Source organism: Varanus komodoensis, unplaced genomic scaffold (genome assembly GCF_004798865.1).
Source record: "Varanus komodoensis strain SLA01 unplaced genomic scaffold, ASM479886v1 scaffold2, whole genome shotgun sequence".
Classification (NCBI taxonomy): domain Eukaryota; kingdom Metazoa; phylum Chordata; class Lepidosauria; order Squamata; family Varanidae; genus Varanus; species Varanus komodoensis.
Window position 1 is genome coordinate 63,233,058 of NW_025335568.1, and position 17,563 is coordinate 63,250,620.

General features: G+C 42.8%; 1 protein-coding gene across 1 annotated transcript in view; it reads right to left on the reverse strand.

The window, feature by feature from the left end:
* Nucleotides 1–17,563, reverse strand: part of NRXN1 (neurexin 1) — a 1,090,172-nt gene that overhangs the window by 153,822 nt on the left and 918,787 nt on the right. The window contains 1 exon segment of the mRNA XM_044428877.1: nt 8,349–8,520. Coding sequence (XP_044284812.1) covers nt 8,349–8,520 — 172 coding nt within the window.

Below are 17,563 nucleotides of genomic sequence, written 5' to 3' on the forward strand. Positions count from 1 at the left end.
AATAATAATAATAATAATAATAATAATAATAATAATAATAATAATAAAAACAGGGACTTTTGAAAATTTTATTAAAACCATAGATAAGAAGCGATGATGGGACTGTCATTCCTTGGTAAAGAGGAAGGCAAACAGGCTCTGCAGTCAAAGAAATTTGAAGGGCAAGGAGGTCCATAAACCTCTGGGAGGGTGGGCTGGTTTTGCATCATTTCTTTAGAGGAGGGTGAACAAGCAAAGACAGGCTGGGAAACACACTCACGATTTGCACAATGGCCAATTACATGCTCAAAACTGTCAAGCGCTGTGTTCAGACAAATGCTCATGTGACTTCGCCGCACTGTTAGAATTCAAAGGTATTTTTGGGGGGAGAACAAAACAATTTATCCCCCTTATCATCTAGAGGTAGCAGTTAAGCCCCCTTTTTCCTCCAAGTCGTGACAGATATGGCATCATGTACCTGGCCATATAGCCTTGTCATGAAACAGTGGGCAAAGTGGGGGTTTCTGGAAAGTTTCCCCTTCTGCAGTGTCGTGTGTGTGCCGGGCAGGGAGCAAAGTGAATGAAATGAAATGAAACGGAACATTTTAACAAACAGTGTAAAAGAAAGGCAGACACCTTTTCCTGTGGAAGATCCTACCACGGAATGAGGACATGGCTCCCTCCCTGTCTATTCTGAAATGGTCCTTAAGGACCTGGGGGTTGTAGGCAGCTTTTCAATAACTGGAAGAAGTTCCATTTTTATTTTATCTTTCAGAGGCTCTCCTCTTGCTGTCATTCTACATGCTTCTTGCAGCATTTTTAAAAGCCTCCGAACTCAGAGGATGATGGATGTCTTATGTAGAGTAAAGAAGTGGTGGGAAGGCTCCCGTTCTTGCATTTTTGCTGGCTGGCCATTTTGGCCACTAGCTAAGGCACTTTGCAGGGTTGCCCCCTGGCCTCTGCAGCTTCCTCCCCTCCCTGAAGCTGCCCCTTCCCCAGCAAGAGGTCAAGTTCCCCGTCCTGGAGAAGCACCAAGTGCACTTCTTTTGGGGCTGACTGCAAGGGGGTCTGGAGCATGGATCACCCTGTCCTCTGATGCTACTCTGCCTCCAGTTTTGGATCTGGACTCACAGTGGATCCTGTTCCCACCTCCAGTCCGATCCTGGCTCTCATGGGCCTGCCGGTCGGTCCCTCCATGAATTGCATTGCATATTCTGTGTTTTGTTTCCAATTATATTTACGCGCATAAACCCAATGAGAAGGCTTTCTTTCAGATCAATTCATCCATAAACACATATTCTCAGAACAATAGGGAAACATAGAGGGTTCTGCACATTCCTACTGAATATATGCAGATGAACATCATTTGCATACCTGTGACAGAATTCTACCTTTCTTGCTGAAAACAATGATTTTGATGGCAATGAGAACAAAGAGTTATGATGATTACACTGAGACATTGTAATTCTAATAGGCCCTATGAAAAATATCTATCTGAAGTGGTGAAAAGAGAACCAAAATTCACAAGCAATGAAACAAAACCTATTCATATATTTGCTGTTTTAAACTTTTTCAAATAGTCAAATGTACACCTCCAACCAGTGGCTTTTAGTTAGGTAGGGGTATCTTACTGGCTTGCCTTGCCTAAGAATTAATCAGTTCGATACCACAGGAAGTCAAGATAATAAACAACCCATTTCTTCATTCTGAGTGAAAGAGGGATCAGCTGTACAGTTCAAATGAAGAGACTTCTTAATTAACCTGCTGATCTTGCGTATTCTTAATTAAACCCCAAAGCAGGTAGGGGAGATAAGTTAAAACATAGGTACCATGGTAACAAGTGGGTTTTTAAAAGAGGCAGACAAAAAGAGACAAAAGCACACTATGGGTGCCCTAAGAAAAGTTAATCATAGTGTAGGAATGTAGGACTAGAAATCAAGCTGTCTAAGATACTACGTCAGATAACAGCATGTTGGACCGTTACATCTCTACAGAGGGCCAGCTGTAAGCGCACTGGAATTGCAGGGCTCTGGCCCAGTCTTGGCTCCTGCTAAATTGAGGCAGGATAGGATGGGGCAAGGAAAAGGCAGAGAAGGAACGAGGGGACAGCCAGAAGCAAAGGAGACTTTTAGTTGTTGAGATCACTCAGCAAGCCTGATTTGGGAATCGCTGCAGGAGGCAGAAAAGCTGTGCGGTATGACCTGTCCTTCTGGGATAACGGGTGTCCCTTGATGGCCGGTCTCAGCACTGCTATCTCCTTGGGGTAGGACTGAGTCAAATCCTGCCTACAGGACATGGGCACAGGTGGTTTAATCTTCCACTCCCAGCATCTGTGACCACTGTTCACACTAGTAGGACCTTCCAGTCCACGGACTTTCATAAGTGGGCTATCACAAAGTTGTTCAAAATATTTGCCTAAATAGAACTGAAAATGGCATATTTCCAGTGGCATTTGTGTGTATCACAAACGGTACCAAACTGGGTCGACTCATTAATTATGAGTCCTTGTTTTTGTGTAACCTGAGAAGTATGGAAACATCGTTCTCTCACTGCATACTCCATGTTGTCTATCTTGAATGGTCTGATAGTCAATTTCAGATTTGTGCAAAAGTTGAACCACTGCTCCACTATTTGCATGAGTATAGCCACTCCCAAAGATGTGAAAATCTGCCAAAATATGTAAATCCTCCCCATATGTGTATTTTTATGTTTTAGCCCATGGGGGAAATGTGCATTTTTGGCCAGTGTTTTTTTTTTTTAATTCTATGAATTTGCATACATTTACATTTTAAAAAAAAAGAAATCTGTTAAGTCCACAGAATTCATGCAGCATCCATGGGTTCGATTCTTAGAAAGCTTGGTTGCAGACTTCTTTGACACTCATAAGAAATTAAGCTCATGACTCCTTTCAAAACTCCCTCAGGGTCTAATCCAGACTTCTCAAACCTCCCAGATCTTTTCAACTGCAACTTCCATCAGTAGTGATGTGGTAAGAATTTTTTTCTGGAGAATTTTTCAGTGCTTCATTTTTCTGCAGACAATTTTTGATGTTGTAAGTTCAGTAACAACGACCCAAAGATACTGTTTGCATCCACTGGATGCTGACTGTATCCAAAACAATATGAGGCAAGCTTGACAGATTTAAAGCTGTTATTCAGCCGATTATCCCAAGCAACAAGTGTGTGAAATGCTACATATATTTTACTGAAATGCATATGTCATCATGATTATTTTCATTATTAAATATAGTTCTGCAATGGCCAATAGCTGAAGCTTTCTGTGAAGTACATAGCAGGAGATAAAATACAATGCAAAATATTAACTAAAGTATTAGAAAAATACAGTACAAAATTTAAAGCCCAATATGAACCCCAAATGGAAAAGGCTACCACAGCTTAAACATATTAAGTCACAAGGCCAGTTGATACTTGTATAATGCCCAATATAAAACTAATTGGATGGCCTGTCATGAAGGACAGTCCTAACCTGGCTTGGAAAAGATATTAGAGCTGATGCCAGGCAGGTCTCAGTGAGAAGCTTCTTCCATAATTGGGGGCTGCTACCAAGAAGGCCCTTCTCCTTGCTGCTGCCAACCAAGCCTCCCGCGGAAGAGGCAGCCAGGGGAAGGCTGCAGATCTTGATTTTAGCATGTGGGTAGACTGCCACTGGAAGGCGCATTCCATCGGGGATTGTGGGCCCAAGCCATGTAGGGCTTTATGGGTTGAAGCCATACTGTATCTCAGTGTGACACAGAACCAAGAGGGAGTGACGGCAAAGCTGAAGGTGTCCCACCCACTCCTCTGCCCTTTGCATCTTCTTTTTTTTAGTTTGGCTTCTGTACTGCTGGAGGCTATTGGATTTGTCACAATCTGGCCTTTCCCCATCCCTCCCCATCCCTGAAATGCCCTCCGACGGAGCCTCCAAAGTCAACTGAGGACACATTTCTGACCCTGGGAACTGGCCAGGTAGTTGTTTCCACAGCAGCTGTGAGAGAGGACCACTGGGGAGAGTAGATACTGGGGTCCCTCTTCCAAGATCGCAGCAACAACTGCAGCCTTGGAAAGGATGTTGAAGAATCATACAGTCCCTGGGAAGCTCTCTATTGGTTCCCCCTTAAATTTAAACATATAATGGGAGGACATATTCATGTTGCAAATACCTACAAGTTTTCTGTCAAAACTGTAATACAGGATGTCAAGTTTATTCTTTGAATATTTCTGGTCAAATACCTGTGGTTTGCCGGGACAAACATTTAACACATTTGAGTATATTCTCCAAATGTAAGTAAAATAAACATTCAATTAAATTACCTGTTAGGGCATCAACATCTTCTAATGTAAACTGAACATTTTCTAATGCAAATGTCATCATGCAGATTAATATGATTTGCATAAGATTTTTGCTTTCTGATTCAATTTTTCCAGAAACCCTACATTGCTGTATATAAACCAACTTGAGATTCTTTGGAATAAAAGACATATAGAAAAGCCTTTGATAGATAGACAGACAGACAGACAGACATTAGATAGATAAATAATAATTGAGCATGCTGGTTGGGGATGATGGAAGCTGATCTCAAAAATATCTGTAGGGACCCAGGCTGGGTAACTGTCCTAAACCCTCAATTCCTCAAGCTGGGTTGGAGCTTGAGCTCCCTGAGAAAGGAAGAAAAATGGGAGATACATCCAATGTAACAGCGATACTGCAGAAGTGCAGAGACGGAAGATTACAGGTACAAGCTAAAACAATTTTAAACCCCAAGGCAGATGAACATAGGGGTTAAATCAAGACATGGAGAAAAGAAAACAATGAACCAAATTTTGCTATTCCTCCACAAACAAAGGCAACGCAATGGTACTGATAAAAGCTCAAAGAAAATTAAAGACCAAGAGTGATTGGCCTGAGCTGAGCAACAAGCTACCCCGGAGGATTCTGAATTATGGATGAAGCTGTGGCTTTAATTAAGCCCGGATGTAGCTGCAGCGAGGGCCGTTAAAAACCAACAACAGGGCTGCAAACATTTGTTTAAGAAAAGTTTCCAGATATTCCTTTCCACAGGAATTAAACCATTATCTCTATGGCCACCACCAGCCTCATCACCAACAGTTGCAGTGTGGCAAACCCGGGTGAATAGACATTGATTTTACAATCAGTGACATCAAATGCTTACGTTACCCAAATCATCTTTTTGGGAACCTGCTCGTCTAGATATGCTGTGGCATGCAGGAGTTTAGCCCCCCGTGTTCTCCGTTCAAGACCCTCAAACCTCTACATAGCCCCATTGTCTCCAGTCACCTGCACGAAGAATCACAGGTTATGCACCAAACTGGATATTAGTTGCAGAAATGCTACACACCAGCCTTGTTCACCAGGATGCCTCACAGAAGTGGACTGGGACCCTTGTCACTTCCCAAGGGCTGTGTCGGACACAACAGCACGCTTGTGGAGGGTACCAGAGAGGGGAAAGCTGCCACCCCACACTCCCTTCTCCCAAAAGTGTCTTCCTGAACTTCTTGGCTTGTACATGCCCTGATCACATATGAAATGAGGAAAGTTTCCCACTCATTTGACAGCATCCGTTGCCAGTTTGGCTCTAGGTCTGTAGAACAAGCCATCCCTGTTCAGGAGCGCAAGTCCTACACTGCAGAAGAGACAATCTAGAAAGGGTCCAGATGATTATAAAATCTGATGACAGCCTTCTCTGTAGCTAAGAACATACAGACTGGCTTGGAAAAATCAGCTGGAAAACCCAGTTCTCCATCTGTAAAATAAGGATTGGTGAATAGAGTGGAAACTTCAGAACAGTTTGGTATATGGAAAAAAGCAATAACCCAAATGGGAAGAATGATATAGGCTTGGGGTGGCCTCTGAATGAATCACAATGGATCCCCTTTGGGGTTAATTTCTGATGAATCCATTTTCCTCCACATTTCTCACCACAAATTGGGGTCTCAACCAGTGCCAATTCGAAACTGTTGAGACAATTTGATATCCATTTGAAATCTGGATTCTACATTGTTGGGAATTGATTTTTTACAGTAGCAATGAAAAAACAATCCCCTTCACTGTTCTCACTTTAAGGATACTCTGTCTGTCTGTCTGTCTGTCTGTCTGTCTTAAAATATTATTTGGCTTTTGAAAAGAATAAAAATACTTGCTTTTCCATGTGTGATTATACACAGGTTTGGTTTCCCTTTTTGGAATAAAGCTTCTTTTTAATCTTTCAGTTTTTAAAAGTGTCCGTATCTGTTTTAAGCAAGTAAAAGAGAGAAAAGGAAGCAGGAATATAGCCTGCAAAATTCCAGAAACTGACCCTCTGGAACTATAATGGATGCTGACATTTTGTGCCCCCCACCCACACCACTGTAAACATCTGCTAAAGAAGAACCTCAAAAAGCAGGCCAGAATCTGGCAGAGGAATGTTCTTGTTTGCTAGCTTGCGCTTCCTTTTTCCATGAACAGCAGCAATTTATTTCAACTGTTTCCGGGCAATGAGAATGTAAGCCTCCTCAATCTTTTTTCTTCCTAATAAGTCTTTATTGGTTAACTGTGGGAAGCTAACCTTCCTGCAAGATGCTCTGGAACAAGCTTTGGTGATAAATGATCCATTTTTAACCAGTGATATGACTGATCATGTTATTCTTATTTATTAAGAAACATTGTTTAAAAGCACCCCCCCGCTGCCCACACACACTCTGAAAGGATAGCCGTTCAGTTATTGTATTTATATAGCCAGTCCATAATGCACATTGTTTGAGCAGCTTGCAAAACAAATACAGCATTAAAAGACAATATAAAACCATCAACAATGATTAAAATGAACATAAAGTTGAAATACAGATTTTATGATGAGGGGTGCAAAGTAGAAGGCGTACAGTTATTGCAACCTGTTGTAAGATGTAATATATTTCAGCAGCTTGGACGAATTAAAGGGCCTTCACCTGATACTGAAAAGACTATAAAGCCGGCTACTAAGGAACCATTCAGGGAAGGCGGATGCTCCTCTGACTTGTGCTAACATACGAGACACAGAAATTCCCTTTGCACCTTGGCTTGTTGCACACGGGCTTTTCTGACTGTTGGATCCGATCGCCACAATGGCCAGTTGATATTTTGTATATTTAACACCATAAATTACAAAGAAGGAAGGCAAAAAAGGAAGGAGGGAAAGAAAGGGGGAAGACCTGTTGTTACTGCAGAGAGATGGATAGAATGAGTTCCATGTCTGCCCATGTGCCAGCAGGATTCACTGCTAGTGCAACGGGGAGCTGACAATTTTAGAAGGACTCAGAACGGAGTGGAAATGCTCCTTCCAGAGCAGAACAGGCTATTGGAATTTGCCGAAGGAAGCTCTGCTGACCTGCCCTGATCCAAAGCAAATGTTTCCACTGGACCCCCATCCCTTATGGAAATACTTGATTTCTGTTCTAGGAGCAACCGGTCCCACTTGTGCAACAGAATGAGTAGCAGCCCAACAGAGCTACTGGATGCTGCCCAATGGAAGCCAACAAATTCCAAACTCACTCCTGCTCCATAGGCATGGAGCAATTAATGCTAGTAGGCTCAGGTTGTTTCGGCTTCTGGATGTGTTTCCCGGGTATGGTGTGCACCCCGAGAATCAGGAACAGGGCAAGTTCAGCATTGTCAATAACGCAGCTTCAGAGGCCTTGCACAAGCTCCCAAGACTGCCTGCACAGGTAGGACAGCTGGTCATGCTGGCAGCCTTGGTGATCCACTGAAGGCAAAGGGCTGCTGATCAAAGGAAAACCAAGCATTCATTTCTTCCGTACAAAAATGGGTAGCTTTGGCTGATTTAAATCAGACTGTTTCAGAAGTGGATTGTGGACCACAGCTATTGGAGTTAAGTGAATGCTTTTAGTTCTTTAAAACCCTTTTTGTGTCTTTCAAGGCAGTCCTTCTTGGCTTCTTTGCAAGATTTAATGCTTTTTTATTTCCCAATTGCCACAAGCTACAAAAAGTTGGTTATAAAATATAATACAGACAAAGTTGTCCTCAATACAATTGTTATGAACTTCCAATTCCAGATTTATATAAAAAATTCAATGAATTGTGCTGCTTTTGTCAAAGCCTTTTTCTTTCTCTAAGCACACTGTTAAAATGCTACTTTAAGTTTTCATTTTTTAAGAACTTGGATTCTCAGAGCTTTGTCATCTACAGTCTGTGCTCTTTTGCATGACCTAGGAATTGCCATCATCACATCCTAGAAAGCATTCATGATTCAGAAAAGAACACTTAGACGTTTCGAAGAAGCTGATACCGTGTGTTCCTCCACAAACAATCCCACCATGGTGCTGTCCACCCTTTCCCATCATCCCAATCAAAGCAACAATCTGGATTGATGGCCTTACCTGCTGGGTAGCGTTCTATAACTGGCCAGTTGTCCACCTGTAACGTGGCATTGCCGCCACTCCTTGTAAAACGTACTATATGGTATTTCCCATCGTTAATGATTGCGTTGACCTCTTCAATTGCGATATCATCCGTTCCAACATTAAATTTAACTCCAATTTTTCCTTGGTGCTGTATGGAAAATCAAGGGGGAAACAAGGATTAATTAGGTACTCTTTTAAAATGTCTTTTAAACTAATAAGAGGCAATAATGTGGAGAAAAAACTTATTGGAAATGCATTAGACAGGGCAGCCAAATGAGCTGCAGCAAAGAACCATCAGACACTCTTTCGGCATCTTAAAGATGATTGAATTTTGTTTGCCACAAACTTTTATGGACTATGGACAACTACATCAGTAGCATGGAGTACTTGAGGCTGATACACAGCATGTACTCAGCAGCCGCATTTAGCTCTTTGAGTTATCTTGTGTCTCACAGAGGGCTTGGAGCCCCCTGCCCTCCCCCATTCTGGATGCCAGCGATGGCACAGGCATGATTGTGCTGAGCTCTCCAGAGGCCGCCATCCCATCCTGGAAGAGAGTGGGCTGGCTGGAGGCCTCGTGAGAGCTCATCTCAGCATGCCCTGCCTGCACCTGCTGACTTTAAAAAGCCAACTTCGAACGAACGAGTTCTCATGACCCCCTTCCTGAACGAGGGGAGCAGTCGCAGCTCCAAAGGGACTTTGCGTTGATTATGTGGCAGCCCTTGAAGATGGCGATCCCATTGCTGCCCGTCCCGTCTACAGCTCCTTCCAAGGTCCCTGATAAGACATGGTCTTCAGATCAGAATTCTAACAAAGAGATCTCCGTACTTCTCACTCAGCTATAATTGCCAGGATTCTGTCTGTGACAACAGCAAAGCCAAGCCGAGCCCATTTTTTATTAATATAGCATTTGATTTTTGTAATTCTTGTTTCTAAAGGCCCATTTCTTTGGAAGGGCATCCCATGGTTAGTGTTTCAGGTGTCTATGTGTTTTATCATGCACATTTCAAAAATGCCATACACTGATAATAAGAATACACTTTCATAAAGTCCTAATACATAATAAATAAATAAATAAATATTTGTTCATGCCCTGTGGTACTTCTGACGTATTTACTGTACGTGGCTCTTCTGTTGAGCAAGTCGGGTGCAGGACAGCAGGGGACTGAAAACCATGAAGTCAGAAAGAAACTGCATGCAGAAAGTACGGGAGTAACTAGCACTAGTGCTTGCACTGGTCATTCAGAGTACTGTTGCTGCTGGAAGCGCACACGTTTTGGCGCTGGGTAATAGACAGATCTAGCTGGGTTACAAAATAAAGTAGAATCTTGGCTCAAGACACGGGTGACACAAATCGAAACTACATTGTCACCTCACACCTAAGCTCACATATCGCATGCAACAGCGAATAACCCTGAATAACCTGTGATCCACCAGCTTGGGACATACCGTGCCCAACGCCAGCCTACTTGGCAGAACGGGTTGCACTCTGGACTTTATCGATACCTGGGGGCAGCGGGGATACCCAGAAAGGGCTCTTTGTGTTTGCTTTGCTTTGCAAGTTACACAGGCCTGCCCTTGCCTGTCATGGGAGAAAGCATAGGGGTTTTAATATTTTTAGTGTATAACTTTGTTTTCGTATAATTATGTATGGTTTTGTTTTTGTTGTGAGCCACCCCAAGGCTTTGTTGCGATGGGGGCAGCATAGAAATGTTTTAAATAAATAATAAATAAATAAAATATCCAGGGATGACTTTGCAGCCACAAATAGCATTTTTGCTTAGGCAAGGCAGGGCTCCTGATTTTCACTGATCCTTTGCAGAGGTCCACACAAATCCTGAAAGGTTGCTTCTTCGGAGGATAAAGAAACTCCAGAAAAGTGTTCTTTGTGTTTGTGTGCAGGCGTGTGTATTCTCTCACTCGTTCCTCCATCCATCCATCCATCCATCCATCCATCCATCCATGCATCCATGCATCCATGCAGAGCAGTTTTTCACCTTCCTTTCAGCCAGATGAGGCTTCCAGAGTGGCGACAAAGATAAGAAATGGGACAGTCCCTCTTTAGAAACTATTTTGAAGGCACAACACAAAAGAAAAGCAAACAGGATTGAGAGGGAGGGAGGAAGAAAGCGAAGTATGGGATATGGGTAGGAGGGAGGAAGGATCGGTGGACAATTGCTCAGCCATGGAGCCCACTGGGTGACTTTGGGCCAGTCACGGACTCTCAGCCCAGCCCACCTCACAGGGTTGTTGGTGTGGGATAACATTGAAGCAGGAGGAGGAGAAGGATGTGAGCCGCTTTGAGTTCTTTGTAAAAGTGGGATATAAATCTAATAAATAAATAAATAAAAGACTGTGAGTCTCTCCTTGCACAAGAAGTGCTTCTGGTTAGTGCAAACCCACCTTTGGTAACAGGCTAGGCTTTCCTCCACCATAAACCGTGGCTCAGGGACCACCACTGATCTGAGATCAATCGTCTCCATGAACACATCATCGAAAGGACCAAGCAAAGTGCAGGAGAGCCCAGAGTTTCTGCAAAGTGTTCCCTGCAAGCTTAAAAAGACCCTTCCAGTTTGAACATTTAGACTCAGACTGACAGCCAGTTCTCCTCTGCACAGGCAACTGTATGAAAAACACCCCAAAGGTCCCTCCCTCCATATGCATGGCTCGCCCTGTGTGTTCATGCGGCTTCAGCCGGGCCACACAAAATAAGCGGCTCTTTCAAGTGTTCCCTCCCACTCTCCACCACCTGGCAATATTTGTAAAAATGCACTTTGCCTCCCACCCATTCGCCTCCCATAAAATGGGACCAAGGACCTTCAAAGCCGAAAGATCACTTCCATAAGATGAGGCTTGTGAAGATCAGGTTTGCCAGACTTCTCCTTGCCAGTCTTCAGGAATGCGAGAGGCTGCTTTGCACAAATAATGCAAAGCCTGTGAGTCGAGTGTGCAGAAGCAGAATCCTGCTTGGACAGCGGGTGCTTGGGAGGCAAGGGTCCAAGCCAGCTCCATGGACTTTCTCCAACCTACTTCCCGCTGGATGCCAAAGCAAATGCTCAGCATGAAGAAGACTTAAGGCAGAAAGAAAGCAGTCCAAAGCCTGGGGAGCTGAGCTAAGGAAATACAATGGATTTCAACAGGATTCCTCACACATCAATGGCTACCATAGTTAAACGGCTTTCCAAATCAGTTACAAAGGAAGCATACCTTTGAACATTGGTCCATCTATGTCAGTTTTGTCCACCCTAATGAGAGTTTACTCCAACCCTTCCTGGAACACCAAGGATGGAGCCTGGGTCTTTTTGCATGCAGAACATGTGCCCTATCACCTTTCTATTAGGGATAAAGAAAATTGTTTCTGTTCATCTGTGATCAGGATTTATCCAAGTTTGCACCTTCTGGACCCAACACAGATTCAGACACAACCTACAGTCAAAGTCAATGCATTCACGAGCTTGCACTATGACTTCCTGACTGGCAGCACATGCAATTTGAAGATCGTGCACAAATGTGCTTTAATCAGAGGGAGAACAAGGCTTTCCATTCAAAAGATGTGCGGAACTGATGCCTATGGTTGGAAGAATTCACACAACAGTACACAAGGTTTCATATGAAAGATAATGACAAGCAAACAGCAAAGCTTGCAATCTGATATGAACTTGAGCCACAACAAGCTCCGAGATGGAATTTGAAGAACTTTGGCAAGCCCCAGTTTGGTTGGCTCACACTTTTCTACCCAGGGGGAGACCTTGTGAAGCTGCTTTCATCACAACGAACATATATTTTGTTTAAGAATACATCCCTACTTGTGATTAAATTTATAAAAGAGCGAAGCTGGCATATTTCATTCCACATTGCTATTCCCAGGTCACAGACAAATATAACTTTAGATCCATATCTAACTTCCACCTCTTCCCATCCAATTTGTACTTTAGAATAGGTAAGGGGGCCCAGCCTGGCTTGGGACCCTAGCATGCGAGTAGAGAGATGACTTTTGAGTTACAAACTGGTGGTTCTGCACCAACTGTAGAGTAAAAACAGGAGCAAGGAACAACTTCCTTTCTGTATTGCTGTGTCAATTTATATTATACTATAGAATGTTAATTCAATATTTTTATTCAGGGCTTTTTTTGGTCATAGAACACACTGGAACAGCATTCCAGCACCTTTTTTTGACGGATTTTTCCAAAGGATTTTTCCAAGTGATTTTGAATCACCCTGTCGGGTGTAGCAGGTCGGCGGCAAAAATCATAAAAATGGTGCGTGTGGGCTGCTTGTGTGTTCGCGCTGATTGTGAGGGTGCTGCTCGGCTTGGGATGGGTTGTGTGGTTGCACGCTGAGTGCTTACTGCCGGCGGCGACCACTATGTTTCTGTGTGTACAGAGTGACTGGTTACATGCAAAAGAAATTATTGGCTATGTGCAATAATTATTGGCTACGTGGCTATGTGCAAAAGAAATTATTTTAAAATAATTTCTTTATTCTAAAAAAAGTTGGTGAATTAAAAATCTTTTTTTAATTTTTAGTGTAAAAGTGACCCCACATTTAAAAATGAAAAAAATTACTAATTACTTCTCAACCACTGGTCCTGCTAATAAAAGATTACCCTAAAAAAACCCTAAATAAAAGATTAACAAGATGTGAGTTCCGGCACCTTTTTTTTTTTTTTTACAAAAAAGCACTGTTTTTAATAATGATTTGCATGAGGAAGTGCAGGGAACAATTATCAAATCTGCAGATGACACAAAACAGGGTGGGGTAGTAAAACTCTCGAAGAAAGAAAGATTTAAGGTGAGCTTGATAAACTGGGGCACTGAACTGAAAACAACAAGATGAAATTCAGTACCAACAAATACCAAGTTCTGTACCTAGGAAGAAGGAACCAAATGCATTATTACAAGACGGGGAATAATGCATGTGGCTCCACAGCACTGCAAGCGCAAAGGAGCTTGAACTGTTGCAGATCACCATCTGAATAGGTAGCAACCACGTTATGTGGTTGCAAGAAAGGCGAATGGAGAGGGCCCTGTGAGCAGAGACTGAAAGAGTTTGGCATGTTTAGCCTCAAGAAGGGAAGACGGATGGCAATGTGATCGCACACTTCAGTTGCTTGAAAGGTTGTCACAAAGAGGAAGGGCAGAACCTCTTTTTGATCATCCCAGGGCGCAGGGCGAAGAAAAACAGGTCCAAGTTACAGGAAGCCAGCTTCAGGCTAGCTGTCGGGAAGAACACCCTGATATCTGTTACAGCAGAACAATGACGGCACCAATGACCCAGGAAGGCTGTGGGCTCTCCCACATTGCAGACATTTGAGAAGTGGCTGGGCAGTCACCTGAGAGGGATGGTTTAAATGGGAGGCTTGCATTGATCTGGGAGCTGAACCCGATGTTCTTCTAGGCCCCTTCCAACTCTGCTAGTCCATGATTCCATTCTGTGCTTGAGACACCAAGCAACTGGCAGCAAAGAAGAGATTGCAACCTCAGGATGATGACCGCATAAGCAAACCGAGAGGTTTGTAAAATGGGGAAACCATGAAAGGCAAAAGACCTTTTGAAATGGGTCCAGATTGGATAAAAGCTGCTCCTGAATTTTCTCTCAAAGCAGGGTGGAAATAAGACTGTGTCTTGGCGCCCCTCCTCTCCCATCCAGAGCTTTTGACTTGCTTCCACCATCTCTCAATGTCCGTGTGGAACGTTCGTATCAGCACTTGGGATTGCCAATAGGACTTATCCATATGATTTGCAAGCAGAAAGGAAATTCTTATGTAGGATCATTTCACAGGGTCAATGCCCCAGGGTCAGTTGACTTATTAAAATGTGACAACCCTCTACGGACACTGGTGACGGCCCAGACCAGTCTTCCCCAACCTTGTACTTTCCAGACATGTTTGGACTACAACACCCAGAATTCCCAGTCAATGCCCCTGCTGGATAAGAATTCTGGGAGTTGTAGTCCAAATGCCTCTGAAGGTCCCCAGGCTGAGGAAGGCTGGCCTAAGACAAGAAGGAAAGAGTACTCATTCTTTTGCTCTTGAACTAGCACCCTCCCAATATTTTGGACTACAATTCCCAGCACTCCTAACTCATTGGGACATGCTCACTGGGACTGCTGGGCAATGAATTCCAAGACATCCAAAGTTTACCAATCTGGAGGTTGTTCCACATCATGATATGACATGGTTCTGAAGGTAAGTATCATTCAATATGGCAGATATTTACCAAGCAGGGAAAGGACAAAGTTTCAGCTCTAATTAGAAAAGCAATAGGAAACTGTAGCGGTATCCCTGGCAGTAACTGATTTATCTGTCCATTACACTGTCCCTTCTTCAAGGCAAGTATCCAGTCCAAATGCTATTATCCATTTTAATTATTATTGAAAAAGCATCTGTAACTGGGTGTTTATGGCTTAATGAAGTATCTTGCTGTGTTCATTTAAAAATACTGACTAAAGTAATTATTGATTTTTGTTTCCACAGACGACAAGTGAAATGCTTCATTTCTGAATAATGATTCTTATAAAGCTAAAATGAGAAAGAAGTGATGTTGCAGAGTGCGGGCCGGGGATGTGGGGAGAAGCTGCTGCTGGAACCTAGCTAAATAAATGTTACTGTCGCATCTTAATGCTATAAATGTGTTGCAGCTTTCAAAATATCCTCAAGTTCAGAAATGGAAGAAGCATCCTTCGTTTTAGAATCAAATCATGCTTCTTTATCCCACAAACTCATGATCTTTTTTTCTTATGGTAACACCTTCTCTCAGTCTAATGCAGGCTGCACAGATGCATGGCATCACTGCCTCAAAACGCTTTCTGAGAAACTTCAGTGTGGCTGTTGCACTATTTGACTCAGCCCAGCAAAGCAAAGACAGAGCAGGTCTGCACACTTTGCCGGCCGAGTGAAGTGGCTCTTCAGTGACTGGACTACAGGGTCTGCTTGGCACAACCTACATATTGTGTGAACGAGTGTGTTCCAAACACAGTATTGGTGGAATCTGTTTGACTTGGAAGGTCATAAATTATAGTTGGCCTTTGATATTTGCAGGGGTGGGGGGTGGGGGTGTAGGACCCCTGCAAAAGTGGAAAAAGTGAAAAAACCCCAGAGAGGTCCGCCTGGCGCCGTCGTTATTTGTTTTTCGGCGCCAGGTGAAGACCTTTTTATTTAAGCAGCATTTTAAATGTTAATATTATTGAATTTTATCTGGCCAGGGCGGCTTATTTTATATTGTATGTATTTTATTTTAATGTTTATATTTTTCATTATAATTATTTAACTAATTGTTGTAAGCCGCCCCGAGGCTTCGGCGAATGGGGCGGCATAAAAACGTTTTAGTAAGTAAGTAAGTAAGTAAGTAAGTAAGTAAGTAAGTAAATAAATAAATAAATAAAATATCTCCACACCCGCAAGCCTTGATTCTTAACACTGTCGGCCATATGTGTACAGGACTGCTTCTGCCTGCCTGCCTGCCCGCCTCTGTGTGTGTGTGAGCCTGCGTTGTTGATATACCTTACGGCCGACTTGTGGATGCCGTAATGGCAGGCGACTGCAGCTGCTGACTTCCCTGGAGAAAGCGTATCTAGAAAATTGACCTTTCTTGTAAGGTCTTCATTTCCTCCTGCCTCTTGGGAGCACTTCCAGGAGCACTGGAAGTACAATGCTTTGGACCCATGATTATAGTTGATATGTTATTCCACTTCAAAGATGAAAAAGTCACGAGGGATGCGAGAGACACTGAGTAAGGCGGGCTAGTGGTGAGACAAAGAGGGTGACGTCCTCAGACAGAAGGCCCCGTCCACAGTTCCGTAGTGCACTGAAACTTTTAACAAAATTTAACTTTTTATAATACATTTGTATAAAATTATGGCAGTAAATTAAAAAATAGATTAATAGCAGGCATGTTTTATGCATTTATGACTTATTTAACTTTTAAAAGTTGTCTTTACATTTTCTAGTCTATGGGCACCATCTGCAATTTTCCACAGTAGGACACAGTAGGACACACAACTCCAAAAAAATCTCATTTAATTATTGATGGCAAACTCGTGAATAATCAAATCCATGAAATTTAAATCTGCAAAAGCTGTGGTTTGACTGTATATTGGTTTTCACTAATCATTCCCCGTATGAATAGTGTGAGCACGGCAATAGGTATGGTGCAGTCCTTGGAAACATTTCTGCATACATACAACTCCATAAAGGTTTCAGACTAATGACTGATGTATCATTTCCTTCTATCTGAAATTACTTCCAGGCCACCTTTCATGGTGCAGAACTTTCAGTAACTTGTGGTGTCTGAACTAGAATTTCTGCTAAATGTTGCTTGGAGTATACACGCAGGATGGTGCTCCGCAGTTGCTAGCAGCTTTATAAATTACCAGGGACGTGTTAGCAATACTTATCCAGCAGCCCCATGCCTCTCATGGTGGGTAAATTGTGGCTGAATTGAAATTCGAGATAGATTTGGAGAGGTGTCCGTGAGACAGACATGCTACAGGGGGTGCCAAAACATGTATACCCATTTTAAGAGATGTTATCTATGCATCACTTTTCGAAGTTGAATTGAATTACGGTAGCAATGTGTAGTATTACGTTCGCTCAAAAGATGGCAGAACTTTGGGAAGAAACTGAAACGGCATGCACAGCAATACAAGTGGACACTTTGGTCAGCATTGCTCAAGCAGTAGAAGAAGTCAGATGTGACTTGTATTCATCATTGTTATCGGTATATATTATTACGATTTTAATGATGTTTCTTCCTTTCTTAAAATGTGTATACTTTTTTTTGGCACCATCTGTATATTCCATCCCTTTCACAGGCTGAACTAACCACTGTGCTCAATTCAGGGCTGCTACCGATATGGGGACTTCTTTGCAAGTGGTGTGAGCTGAGAGTTCCCAGTGCAGAAAACCGCTCTTCTGCCTCAGCTGGACTATTGGAAAGTTCTCCCAAGTTCAAGAACGATGTTAGCTTACACATCACATGAAAGGAAAACTGTGGATTTATTCTCAAATGGAAAGATGTTTAAAGGTAAGTTCTCTTCCTAACACTAAAAATGCCATATGACTGTCTTGCCTGCACCAGGGGAAATTTCAGACAGGACTATTCCAGTTCTGAACTTGTCTGTTAAGAACTCTAAACTCCACCTCCACGTCAAGAGCAGAGCTATGTAAGGTGCTGTTCTCCAGATGTTTTGGG